General features: G+C 38.5%; 1 protein-coding gene across 4 annotated transcripts in view; it reads left to right on the forward strand.

Moving 5' to 3' along the window:
• AFG1L (AFG1 like ATPase) overlaps window positions 1–14,515 on the forward strand; it is a 214,795-nt gene that overhangs the window by 57,425 nt on the left and 142,855 nt on the right. For all 4 annotated transcript variants that reach the window (XM_040627601.1, XM_008704964.2, XM_040627600.1 and 1 more), the window contains exon 3: window positions 8,544–8,595. In XM_040627601.1, coding sequence (XP_040483535.1) covers window positions 8,544–8,595 — 52 coding nt within the window. The remainder of the gene's footprint in view (window positions 1–8,543; window positions 8,596–14,515) is intronic.

Genomic DNA, 14,515 nt, shown 5'->3' on the forward strand with positions numbered 1-14,515 from the left:
CAAAAATAAAATTAATTACATCAAAAGCATAGAATGTAAGTGTAAAGATGGGAATTAAAAAAGACATTAACAAAAAAAAATATGATCAGATGGGTAAAGAGAACGAGCAATACACTAGATTCTTGGTATATTTTGGTCTGTTTGTCAGAAGATACTGCATCCCAAAATTGTAAAGAAAGAAAAACTTATATATACAAGAATAAAATTAAATACAATGAAAGGATAGGATGTAAGTATAAAAAGGGAAAAAAAAGATAAAAAAAAGAGTTGATAAATTGGTTGAAAAAGGAAAGAGAAAAAAATTAAAATTGAAGGACTAAAGAATCATGGGGAAAAACCTATGAATTCTATATACTTTTTCCCCCTAGCACTGGAGTTTTGCAGTTCTGTGTGATCAGTAAACTTGGTCTGGGCAGGATATTCTTGCTAATCTTCTGGGGGAGGGGCCTATTGCGCTGATTCTCAGGTGTCTTTGCCCCAGGTGGAACTGCACCACCCTTGGGGGGGGGGGGGCGACCAGGCTAAGTATGCTATTCCAGATAGCTCTATGTGGCTTTTGTTCCCTGCAGGCTTTCTGAGCCTCTTTAGGGGATGAGAATGAAAATGGCAGCCTCCCAGTCTGCAGCCCCAGAGCTGAAAGTCTGGAGTCTCTGCACTCCGTGCTCACCCAGCCTATGACCAAGTTTTTCTAAACCCTGCAAACTCCTGCGGCTAGACCCGCGCCATTCCTCCCTGGGGGTCGAAGGGGGGCTCTCATGGTAGTTCTGCTGCTTGCTGGGCCCCTGCTCAGAGAACGGTCATGTCAGCATGCCGGTTGGTGGTTTATGGTGTAAGCTGAGAGCCCACTCCTGGGCTCACTGATTACAGCTGGCTTTCCTGCTCAGATGCCTGGGGACTTTGCCGCACTCAGGCATCCCCGGTCTTCCTGTGTCCCCAGGGATCCTGAGACCATACTGTTCCACCTAGAATTCTGCCCCACTTCACCACCTAAGCGTCTTTCAGGCAGGGCTGTCCCTCACAGGAACAGACTTGTAAAAGTTCTGATTTTGCGCTCAGCTGCTGTATTACTTTCCAGTGCTGCTGATGGAGGCTCCCCCACCTCCAGGGGTTTATCTATCCATTTATCGCCTCAGTTCACTTCTGGGCACCTTCTACCTTGAGAAAGTGGTTGCTTTTCTATTCGTAGAGTTGCAGCTATTTTTTGATCCCCGGTTGAGTTCACAGGTGTTCAGAATGATTTGATAGCTATCTAGCTGAAATCCTGGGACCAGAGGAAACTAAGGTCTCCTATTCCTCTGCCATATTGGACTCATCAAATTCCCTCCCCCCAATGTTTTATTTTGAAAAATTTCAACAATACACTTAAATCCATGAATGTTTAACATTTTGCCCTATTCGTTTCTCTCTGAATATATATATGTATATTTTTTTCTTTAATCACCTAAGTTGCAACATAATAACATAATGACCCTTAAAAATATTATGTATTTCCTAACAAGGACATCCTCCGGCATAACTATATTACCATTATCACACCCAAGAAATTTAACATTGATATAATAATATTATCTAAAATAGAGTTGCCTGATTTAGCAAAGAAAAATACAGGATGTCCAGGTAAGTTTGAATTTCAGATAAATAATACTTTTTTAGTATATGTATTTCTCTTGTAATATTTGGGATATATATATATATATACTAAAAAGTTATTTGATAATAATCTGAAATTTGCATTTAACGGGGCATCCTATATTTTATCTCACAACCCTAAATATGAGGCCCACATTTAAATTTTTTTAGTTGTTCCCTAAATATCCCTTTAACTCTGTGTGTGTGTGTGTGTGTGTGTGTGTGTTTGGATTCACACTTTGCATTTGATTGTGTCTCATAAAATTTTGATAGAATAATGATTAGTAAAATGTAAACCCCATGTTCAAAAGATTCTTTGGGTGGAAATTGGCTTTTATATGCTGTATATAAACTTCAAAACATAAATTTTACTAAATTTAGTGGTTTGGAGTGTATCACCAAATGCATAACAGCCAAGGACCCCAAACAATGGTGATATCAGGACAGTTCTTTTTTTTTTTTTTTTTTCAAGATTTATTCTTTTATTTATTTGAGAGAGAGAGCCCAAGTATGGTGGGGAGGGACAGAGGGGGAGTCCCAAGAAGACTCTGCACTGAGTGCAGAACCTGATCTCATGACCCTGAGACCATGACCTGAGCCAAAACCAGGAGTCAGACGCCTAACCGACTGTGCCACCCAGGGTACCCCACAGCACATTTCTTTATTAGACAATAGTTTAGCCATATTGTTCAAAAAAATTTTAATGACATTCTTTTGACACCTGCTTTTCTTATCCTCCCTTCTGATTTAGGTTATTACAGTAAGTTTCCTAAACTTGAGAAGTCTCTCTGACTAGAGAGTTCTAGGAGTTTTAGTTTTTGGTTTTTGTTTTAGATTCCAGAGGTAAGTAATAGTATTCATTATATTCTTTTTCTTTTTTAAAGTTTATTTTAAGTAATTTCTACACCCAGCGTGGGGCTTGATCTCACAACCCCAAGATCAACAGTTACAGGCTCCACCAACTGAGCCAGCTAGGCACCCCAGTATATGTCTTTTTCTGCCGGATTTATTTCACTTAGTATAATGCCCTCAAGGTCCGTCCAGGTTGTTACAAATGGCAAGATTTCCTTCTTTTTTATATCTGAATATCTCAGTGTATATATTTTCTTTATCCATTTTCAGTTGGTGGACACTTTGGTTGTTTTCATGTCTTGGTGGTTGTAAATAGGGCCGCAATAACATGGGGGTGCAGAAACCTTTCTGAGTTAGTGTTTTCATTTCCTTTGGTTAAATACCTAGAAGTGGAATTACTGGACAACTTTTGGGGTATCTCCAAAGGTGTACAGTGTGACCTCCCCAAAAGGGAGGACATTAAAATTCACTGTGCTATGAAAAAGAAAGATTACAGAAATTCATATTCTTACTAATTTATGAGCCTGCCTATCTCCTTACATTTTTGACAATACTGTATTCTCTCAGACTTTTAGATTTTTGTCATGGCAGTATTTCATTGTTATTTTAAAACACACCTCTTTTATTGTGAAGAAGAATAAGTATTCTTTCAAATGTTAAAGCCATTTGTATTTGTTTTCTTATGGGTTTGTAAAAACTCTAGGAAACAAATTCTTGGTCTGTAGTGTTGCAGGATATTTTCTTGCCTTTTTACTGTTCTTAGCATTTTTTCCCAACAGAAATGTTTAATTTCACTGCTTTTAATGTTTCAGTCTTTTCCATTATAGTTTTTGGGTTTATGTCTTGCTTATAAGACACTACACTTAAAGATTATAAAAATAAATTCACAAGAACACGTTTATAAAGCTGTTGATGAAAAGGATTACCAGAGAAGTGAAACTAATTAATTTGTCAGGCATGGTTCCTGGGAAGGTGGTGGGTGTGAGGACTGAGATCCAGAAATTGATAGAAAGTTACATAGGAAGAGGAATCATCTTACTTTGTCACAGGAGGGAGAGAGGAAAAAATGAATGCAGATATGGGTGGAATTGCAATTTCATATAGGAAGTTGAAGGAGTTCTACCCCAGTGCCTTTTGTTTTCTCTCTAAGAAGTAGGAGACATCTGCTGAAAGTGATGAGGGGAAGTGTAGTGTAGCTTGAAGGGAGCTGAGAAGGTTCCAGAGAATTATTGTAGAAACAGAGAATGAACTAACCAGTGAAACAGAATTGTTGGCAATAGGAAGGGACTGGGGAGAGGGTACACTCTGAAGGGCTCTTCAGACTTGTTTCAGCAATATTCCGAAGTCTGGGTGAACATGATGGGAGGGTTGATCTCTTAGTATGAGATTTTTCTTATTTTTAGCTATCCTTCCATCATTTATTTCTAATTTTATTACACTATGGTTGGAGTACACGAATTCTTTGGAATTTATTGAGGTTTCCTTTATGGCTTAGCATATTGACTATATTTGAAATCATGCTACATATTCTTGAATGTATTCTTTATGTGTTTGGTATAGAGTTTATTAAATAGATAAAAAAATAGCTTGAGTGCATATTAGTGTTGGGATCTTTGAGAGAGGTGTCTCACAGGGCGTGATATTTCTTTCTTTTTTTTTATGGTGCATTGGTTTTGATGGGAACAGATATCAGTAAAACATGAAGTTTGCAGTCTGCAGCATGAGTGAGTGGACCTTGTGATTAGTTATACAGAGCTGGGCAGTGAGTGGGAACTCCCCTGTGCTCTGCCCTGCACCTAATAGATAAGGAAATGGCAGGTTGTAGAGTTGATATGGCTTACCCAGAGTCACAAAGCTAGAAAGTAGCAGAACCAGCATTTTTAACCAGATCTTTTGGGTTCAATTCCAGTGCTCTTCTGCTCTTTTTTTTTTTTTTTTTTAAGATTTTATTTATTTATTCGACAGAGAGACAGCCAGCGAGAGAGGGAACACAAGCAGGGGGAGTGGGAGAGGAAGAAGCAGGCTCATAGTGGAGGAGCCTGATGTGGGGCTCCATCCCATAATGCCGGGATCACACCCTGAGCCGAAGGCAGACGCTTAACCGCTGTGCCACCCAGGCACCCCTCTCCTGCTCTATCTTTTGTACTAGTGGAGATAGGTGATAGGTTACCAGTACCTTCCCAACATCATTTTTAAACTTACCATCTGCACGATCTATAATATACTGTTATTGGATCCTTACCAAAAATCCATTAGAGATGGTATTGTCATCCTACTTTACAAATTTCCAAAGAATACAGCTAACATAGCAAATCCTATAACTGTTCACTGAAGAAACTTGTTCATGTTCAGAGTTTCAAGCCTTTGTCTAGTGTTAAGTGTGTGCATTTTAAGGGTAGGGTGTGCATCAGAGCCTTGGCAAGAAACTGTTCACAGCAGATGTTTCAAATAAAGACTGAATCAAGATGACTTAGTCATGGGCAGGGCAGGCTTAAGACAGCAAACAAGGGGGAGAGGGCTGAAGGGGGAGCCTGGAGTGGGCTGGAGCTGTGGCATGAGGCCTGACTGATGGTCCTGGAGGGATACAGCTCTGCCAGAGACACATCCCCGAGGCAGGGAGGGAGCAGGAAGGAATGGCCCGGTTTTTTTCTGCTCCCCGCTTCCATCTCCTGCAAGTAGTGTGTCCCAGGGGCTGAGGCCAGTTAGCAGCCAGCCAGCAAGGGTAGCCCTCCTGGGGTGCAGAGCAGGAGGGAGAAGACAGTGGGGGAGAAGCAAATGGAGAGTGTTAGCACCGAGGAATGATACCAGGGTGGAATTTTCTGAGGCCTAAGAACAAATGTTAGAAATTGAAACATTAAGAAAGAAAATTTAATGGAACTGAAAAAGAGGGTAAATTGTGAGAAAATGTAAATTAGGAGCATGTAAATGATGTGGGTTAGTCATTTTGAAGAAAACTGTGAACCTTACCTTCCCTGAATTCACTACTATGAATACAGAATTTTAAAACTTCTTTAAGATCATTTTATAGCCTTCCTGTTAGTCACTCAATTCTGATTTCCCCCCTAAAATACAGACTTTTAAATCCCTTGAAATAATTTCAGTAATTTTTGGTAGACTGAAAATATATTAGAAGAAAATTAGCTTACCTCTCAAAGTGAAAATAATTGGAGTATATATTGTTTAGGTAGACGGTATCTAACAAATTATAGTTATATATTATAATTATAGTTATAGAATTAGAAAATATGTATGTAATATCTAGTGTAATATATTTGCTAAAATGTTCTTTTCAAAATATGTTGTGTTTACGTAAGTAAAACAGAAGATTGAACCAAATGCTATTTTTTGGGGCAGCATTGATTTGAGTTCTCGCCATGTCATCTTTTTTCCCAATCTTTGTTAAATTTTTGCCTCGAACTTCATTTATTTAGCGTAGATTGATGATATCATGTGAATAGTACTAGAGTAGACCCGGTACTGTTCCTGCAAAATGTGTTGTAAAGAATTATGAATTGCTCTGACACTTCACAGAATACAGAATGTTGCTTTCAAAAGATTTCTAATACATAGAATATACTTAGAGATTATGAGGTTCTATGCAAGTTTTCCAATTTGAAGCTGTTCTAAAATTATTTAAGAGCATAATGCTTTTTTCTGGCAAGTTGAAAATAGAATAACCAGTGTGCAAGAATGGCTCATATAAGATTGTAAAACAAAACAAATTAAGAGGTTTTGGCAGGAGTAGAATCTGTTTTCCGTGGAGATTTAAGAATAGACGGAGAGTTAATGTGCAGAGGAACACAGGGAAGGCATCCAGCTGGCAGAATCAAAGCAAAGAAGGTCCTTTTGCCTAAACCACGGGGAAGGTTCTTCTGGAAGGGGCGTGCTGGAGTCGGGCTGGGTTCACAGAGAAAGCTAAGGGGAGCAGGAAAGCTAGAGAGGTTTCTGAGGTATGTTGGAGTGAACCCACAGATTAAAAAACAAAAGCATTATGTACTAGATTATATCAAAGCCTTTGAGAATGTTCTCTGCCAAAATCCTGACTGCTCTGGTTTGTACTAAGTGGCATAGCATTCACTTCTTTCTGCTTTGACCCTCTCTGAATTCTCTCTGCCCTGGCTTACCTTGGCTTTTACACAGGTGTCTAGGAGCTGTTGCAGAGTTTGAAGATGACTCTTCTAAGTGGAACAAAATTTAGGATGGTTATTTGGGTTGATAATAATATCAGGCAAAGAGAAGTTCCCTTTTGTTTCTTCCTTGGAGCCCTCCATCTTCCTGTTTCGGTCTGGACTTGATTGCTTTCTTGATCTGCTTGTGCTTCTGGGCTTCTGGAGCAACCCTTCTCTTACCAGGGCTTCCTTCCCAGGATCCTGTGTCTTTCCTGGAGCGAGGTGTTCCTATTCTGTTGGGGGAGGGTGTTTTTAAGACCTTGTATGTACGGAATGCCAGTTGTCCATTTTCATACTTGTTGGATACATTGGATGGATTAGGTTGGAAATCATTGTCCCTCAAATCTTATTCAAGTCTTTATCTGTTGTTTGTGACCTGTTCCCCTACCCCTTTGTTATCCTCCCCAAAGGCCACCTTGGACATTTGTAGGATGTTCTTTATATCCCTGGTATCTGAAATTTCAGGATTGTGACTTGGTATAGGTTTTACTTCCCTTCCTGCGGTAGGTACTTACTCTTTCCTCCCAATCTAGAAATCAAGTCCTTCAGATTTGAGAAAAATCTGCATTATTTCTTAGATAACTTCCTCCTCTCTTTTTTCTTCTATTTCCTCTTTCTGGAATTCCTTTTTGGTCAGATATTGTACCTCCTGATGAATTAATCCAGTAATTTTTTTATATTTTCCATCTATTCTTGTTGATGTTCATTTGTTGTATTTTTTGAGATATTTCCTCAAGCTTGTCTCCTAATCCTTTTTCTGAAATTTTATTTCTGCTACCATATTTTTTGAAATATTTTTTTATTTTTAGGTAATCTCTACACTCAACATGGGGCTTGAACTCATAACCCTGAGATCAAGAGTCACATGCTCTACTGACTGCCAGCCAGGCATCCCCTTGCTACCATATTTTAAATTTCAAAATTTTCTTTTGTTCTTGATGTTCCTTTTTCAAAATTGCGTTTTGTTCTTGCTTTACAGTTTTAACAGCTTCTCTTATTTTCCCCAGCATATTAATTATATTGATTACAGTTTTATTTTTAAAAGATTTATTTATTTATTTGAGAGGGAGGGAGAGAGAGAGTGCATGTGCATGAGCAAGGGTGGGGAGAGGAGCAGAGGGAGAGGGACAAGCAGACTCTGTACTGATTGTGGAGCCCCACGTGGGGCTCGATCCCAGACCCTGAGATCATGACCTGAGCTGAGATCGAGAGGTGGATGCTTAACTGACTGAGCCACACAGGTGCCTCTGTTTCCTCTCAGTTTTTATCCCCTCTGTACCTTGTTCTGGTCTCCAACTTTCATCTTGGATGTTTTCCTTTTTAAGTTTCTACTGATTCTTGTGTGTCAGTTCATTTTATAATCTTTTCAGATACTAACAAGCCAATTGAAGGCTTTATCATAAGAGGTTGGTTGACTGGTGTGCTTTACGTAAGGTGATCTAACAGGGACCAGTTGTTTCTTTGGGACAAGTCCACACATAAGTACCTTCAGGTTTTTGTTTGTTTGTTTTCTTTTTTTTTTTTTTTTTTCTGGAGACTCTTCAGTGTCTCTAGGAAAATTCTCCTGATCTCTTGCTTGCTGGGAATGAGCTAGGCAATTATTGTTTGGGAAGCCCATTTAGGAAAGAGGGGGAAGATTACATAGTTCCTAAATGATGTAGGGGATGTAAACTCAAGTTGTGTGACTTCAAAGCCCTTGCTCTGGGCTACTATGATTTCTGCCTCCTATATTAAAATGTAAGTTGGGGTTCGTAGCCTTTTACATCAAATTTTTTGTACTTACTGTGTACATAGCCCATTTTAGTCCTGTATTTGACAGTTAGGAACACTATGTGTATGACGATATTTAATTATTTCCATGTTAGAGATTTATAATTTGTTTTTAATTTGCAGCTTTTTTCAAGGAGCAAACCTCCAAGGGGACTGTATGTTTATGGAGATGTTGGTAAGTGTGTTAAGGTAAATTTTGAGTGGTCCAAACAGGAGGTTCCCAGCGTTCATTCAGGCATATTTCCATTTCCACCCCTCAGTCCACTACCAGTTAGGAAATAGGATGTGGCAAAGTAAAATGGGGGGGGGGGGTTGTGGGGAGAGGAGGGCAGTTATCTTAGTTTTCATTTTTACTTCTCATAGGGTACAACTGTAGTTTAAAGCAGGATTAGTTAGCATGGTAGGGTGCAGACATTGTTTAGTGTATAAATTGAGTTGATCTCAGGGGAAGGTAATCATCAATAAATAGGTTATTAGATAAATCAGAATCTCACTGCTCAATGCTATTTGACTCAGCTAATAATTAAAAAAATAAGCTGCTCTTTTTTACTGTTAATTTCCACTAATATTTTTACTCATAATCTAAACGGTTGTCCTCAATTTAGTTATTATTATATTTAATTTAGTTATTAGTGGGTATTCTTAATGAATGAGTGGTTACATTTCCTTGGTCTCCACCATCCTTATATTGGGCACAGAGACTCACCTTTTCTTAGAAACCTTATGAGCTATTGCTTACTTTTTAGATTTTCCGAATCAGTGAATGTCGTGCTTCTTTTCTGATTTCATTCTTGGTCTTTTTTTTTTGGCTTCAGTTTCCTTCAAACAAATTCTTCTCTCCTAATTCTAAATCTCTCCCTATTTACCCACCTTCACCGATGTCATGAAGGTGACTCTTACTTTATTTGGTCTTATTGCTTATCAATCATTTCTTATATTGGCCTCTCAAAATGCACATTTACATATAGCAAAGTCAGTTTTGCTCCTCAACTGATAAAGCTTAGGCTCCCCCATAGCCATAAGAAATTTGCGTTATGAGGACGTGGTGGCAAAGGTCCTTATCTTAGTAAGAATTTTGGGACAAGAAAAATAATAGGAGCTGAATAAGTAGTTATTAGTGCCTTAAAGATCCAACTGTTCCTTCCTGGGTCCTCCCTCTTCTTATTTGTTTTTGAATGCCTGTTTTAAACGATTTAGCAAATCCGATAAAAAGAATTGGTGAGTTCATAAACAAGTGAATGAGAGAGCTTGCCCTTTATCTTTATGTTCTTCGAGCTTACAGATTTGAAAACTGTCAAAGAAGCTCAAGCTGGGGTGCCTGGGTGGCTCAGTCGTTAGTTAGGCATCTGCCTTCGGCTGGGGGGTGTGATTCTGGGGTCCTGGGATCCAGCTCCACATCGAGCCTCGAGCCTCGCCTCGCATTGGGCTCCCTGCTCCACTGGGAGCCTGCTTCTTCCTCTCCCACTCCCCCTGCTTGTGTTCCCTCTCTCACTGGCTGTTTCTCTCTCTGGCAAATAAATAAATAAAATCTTAAAAAAAAAAAAGAAAAGCTCAAGCTGTTCTTTTTCTTAGTTCATTGGCTAATTGGTATTTTTGAGAACGGTGTTCCTTCTTCTTCTTCTTCTTCTTCTTCTTCTTCTTCTTCTTCTTCTTCTTCTTCTTCTTCTTCTTTTTTTTTTTTGCTTAGTTCTTATTTAGAAAGGAATTTATACCAGGTGCTTGAGCAGTTTCATGTATCCACACCTTTGGGTACTGCTAACACCTCTCATTCTGTTGTCCTCTCTCATTCTTTGCCTCTTTGGAGAACATTTACTTCCTGTACCTTCATTTTCATGTTTAGTCATTGCTAAAATCAACATCTTTGTTTCTCCTGTTACCTCAACCACTTAACCATAAATGGAGATGGTTAATAAAACACAACTGTTTCCACTTCTGCAAAAGGACTTAAAAAAACAACAATAATACCCTAAACCTATAAAAGTTAATAGATTTTAGTTTGGAAAACACAGTCATATGCTAATAAATTGAAGGAAGGTATGATAACTGTAATTCATCTGAGTGCTTGAAAGAATTAGGATATGGTAACATCTATGGCTGTTCACAGAGCTGGGTACGTGGCAGCATTTGGTTAAAAACATCTTTACAATGCTAGAGGGGAAGAAAAAGGAATTCTGCAGTAGGAAGGGAAATGAACATTTTGATGGCTGTACTCAGTTTAGTTTAGAACACTTACAAAACAGGTAGTAAAATTAGATTCTCATTTTGCTGGGGGCTAGGGGGTGGCTGCTATCTGTCTGGGAGAATAACCTCAGAATGCTCTCACAAGCTCCTTTTCCTTACTATTTTCCTTTTTTAGACTTGGGAAACAGGTGTTCAATTTTGAAGAGACTCAGTGGGAAAGATGTCTGTTTCATAGCACCCCCGTCCGCTCCTTATTCCTGTACTTGCCTTAGGCTCTGTCATGAACACTCCACTCTGCTTGTGTTGAGATGATTGACTCAGATGGACCCTCAATCCAGGGAGCCCCAGTAGAGTTATGTAAACTAGAGACCTTATCATCATGATTCAACCTTGAAATGTTTTCATTAATAAAATGCTTAGCATATCTCATGCGGAAGCCAAACGCAGCAGTGGGAGTGTTTTGTAGCTTCGTTCTTACCCTATTGTTGGCTCCCCCCCCCTTTTTTTTTTAAGATTTTAGTATTTGTCAGAGGGGGGATAGAGAGTGCGTGTGCACAAGCTGGGGGTGGGGGTGGCAGGCAGAGGGAGGGAGCAGGCTCCCGCTGAGCAAGGAGCCTGATGCGATAAGGAACTGGATCCCAGAACCCTGGGATCATAACCTGAGCCGAAGGCAGATGCTTAACAGACTGAGCCACCCAGGTGTTCCAGTATAGTTGTCTTTCTTACAACAAGATTGTAAGGTTTCGCCTCCTGACTAGCAGTGGTGATGGCAGGGTTAATGATTCCTCCTGTACATTTGGAGAGGATCAAAGTACATTTTTGTTGGTTAGTCCCTTTTCTGCTACCTCCTGGTAAAATTCTGGGCTCGGGTGATGGAGGACAGCACTTCCAGCTCCTTCAGCAGGGTGGTTGGCTGTGAAAAGGGCAGCACTGGGAGGGGACATTCAAGTAGTCATTTTTGGCTTCATAGTTATATAGACTTGAAAGTTAGAAGAGCTTTAGGTTTTATAAATTATTCCTCTAGTAAAAATCTCTTGAGAAAAACACAAGATTTATTTAGGGTACTATAGAGACCAAAACAAAATTGTGAAGTAGGTAAAATTTAGTGTTGGTTTCTTCCCCACATTATTTTAAAATCTGTCCTCATTCTTGCATTCACTTCACAAAGTTTATTGAACATTTGCTGTGTACCAGGCAGTGTGGTGTTTGTGCAGATGTAATGGTGAATAAAAGCAGAGACAGCCTTTGCTCACCCAAAGCTTATAGACCCTTGCGATGGCTCTGAAATATTTTTGAACATGACCCACAATAACAAATATTTTTACATTCTGACCTACATATGTATGTGTGTGTACATGTGCACACACATACCTGAAAAATAGTTTTATGAAAGAAAACTTACTACGTGTGATATGTTTGGATATTTTCTATTCTGTTCTAGTCTATGAAAAAATAATTCTGGTTGTAGAGACAGTTTGAAAAACAGTGGTCTAGTGTCTCTAGTATCCATTACTACATGTTGGTGTGCTAGGGTTTGTTCCTGCTGTTTCATCTTTTTGGGCATTAGGATTTCTCATGCTGGCCCTTCCATAGGACACAGCTTTCTCTACTAGTTAAACTAAACTGATTGTACTCATATTATCCCAGGATCTGCCTTCTAGCTAAATGTCTGAATTACTTCTAAGCTGTTTCTTATCTAAACTATTCTGAACTACTTGCTAAAATTTTAATGGATTCCATTGGATGAGTAGGTTACCTCACCAGAACATTTGCATCTAAAAAGAATCTTATAGGGGCCCTTGGGTGGCTCAGCCGGTTAATCTGCTTTCCGCTCAGGTCGTGATCTCAGGGTCCTGGGATGGAGGCCCCACGTCAGGCTCCCTGCTCAGTGGGGATCCTGCTTCTCCCTCTCCCTCTGCCCCCCCCCCCACCTTGTGCTTGTTCTCTTTCTCTCTCAGATAAATGAATAAATCTTTAAAAAAATTTAAAAAAATATAAAGAGCCTTCTAAGAGAATTTCACTGAAACTTGTTATGTGAAATAGAACTGTAGCGCTCTAGCTGACTACTTGGTGATTTGGGGCAGAGAAATCTTTTGTCATCTCTGAAATTCTACCACACACAGCCTCTTGCCCACCATACCGAATCTAATGGTGCTTACCATAGCCACATGGAAGGAGTTTTACATTTTAGAAAGATCTTTGTTACCTTTTTCCTCCCTTTTTTGGTAGTGTTGTGAACTTAACGTTTCCCTCATATTCTCTCTAAGCACTGTTTGGTGTTGAGGAAAGTCAAATATTAATAATTACTTGGGTATATCTACTAGTCTCTGTTAGAAGTAAAAAAAAAGTAGATGTTGGTAGAAATAAGAGAAAACAAAATAAGAAATTTAAGTATATACCATTTTCACACTCAGAAATTAACATTATTTTAAATTTCATTAAATATTCAGTTATTCAGATTTCTAATTATGTCATAAATGTTTCTGTTTTCAATGTGATATTAATTATTAAGTCTTTAGTCTCTTTCTGTGTGTGTGTGTGTGTGTGTGTGTGTGTGTGTGACATCATACCACAGAGATGCATCAGCAAAAATCACACTGTTACATATATATATATACACACACACATATATAAACTAATTTGTCCTGTAGGATTTCCTACAACTTGGATTTTGCTGATGCATCCCTGTGGTGTAATAGGAGTCTTCCATCTCTGCCTTTTTCATTGTTTTGGCTATTCTGTGACCTTTGCATTTCTACATACATTTTAGAACTGGCTCGTTAATTTGTTTAAAAAAAAATCCTCCTGGGACTTTGATTGGGATTACATTGAATCTATAGATCAATTTGGAAAGAATTGATAACTTAAAATATTGATATTTTTGATAAATACTGATTTTTTGGTGAAGATTGAATCTTCCAATCTATGGGCATGTTATGTTTCTTCATTTTTAAAGATCTTTAATTTCTCTCAGTGCTGTTTTGTAGGTTGTAATGTAGAGTTCTGCCATATGTTTTGATAAATTTATTCCTATGTATTTTATGTTTTCTGGTGCCACTGCAAAATGGTATTGTGTTTTAAAATTTTAGTTTCCAACTGATTGCTGCTAGTGTATAGAATCAATTGATTTTTTTGTGACCTGGCTACATTCAGTTATAAACTCTAGAGGTTATTCGATAGATTCTTTAGGAGTTTTTATGTATACAATCATCCTGTTGCAAATGAAGACGATTTTTCCTTCACAATTTGTATGTCTTCTGGTTCTTTTTCTTGCCTTATTGCAGTAGCTAGGAACTCCAGTATAAGGCTGAATAGAAGTAGTGAGAGTGAATGTCCTTGCCTTGTGTGAAATTTTAGGGGAGAAGTGTTCAGTCTTTCACTAGTAAGTATGACGTTAATTGTAGGGTAATTTTTAAAATGTATTCATTTTTCTTAATGTGGCAAAATATACATAAGAAAATTTACCATTTTAACCACTTATACTTGTCAAGTTCAGTGGCAGTAAGTACATTGACACTGTTTTACAACCATCACACCGTCCATCTCCATAACATTTTCATCTTCCCAAATTGAAACTCTATACCTATAAACAATAATTCCTCATTCCATATGCCCCTCCCTCCCAGGCCCTGGCAACCACCATTCAGTTTTCTGTCCCTGTGACTACTCTAGGTATCTTATATATGGTGGAATCCTATATTATTTAAATTTTTGTGTCTTGCTTATCTCACCCACCATAGTTTCTTCAGGGTTCATTTATGTTGTAGAATGTGTCAGAATTCCATTACTTTTTAAGGCTGAATAATATTCTAGCATATGTTTCCAATTTTTATCTATTCATCTGTTGATGGGTGTTTGGGTTATTTCCATCTTTTGACTGTTGTGAATAATACCGCTATATTTGTTTGAATCTC

Source organism: Ursus maritimus, unplaced genomic scaffold (assembly GCF_017311325.1).
Source record: "Ursus maritimus isolate PB19 unplaced genomic scaffold, ASM1731132v1 scaffold_13, whole genome shotgun sequence".
Lineage (NCBI taxonomy): Eukaryota > Metazoa > Chordata > Mammalia > Carnivora > Ursidae > Ursus > Ursus maritimus.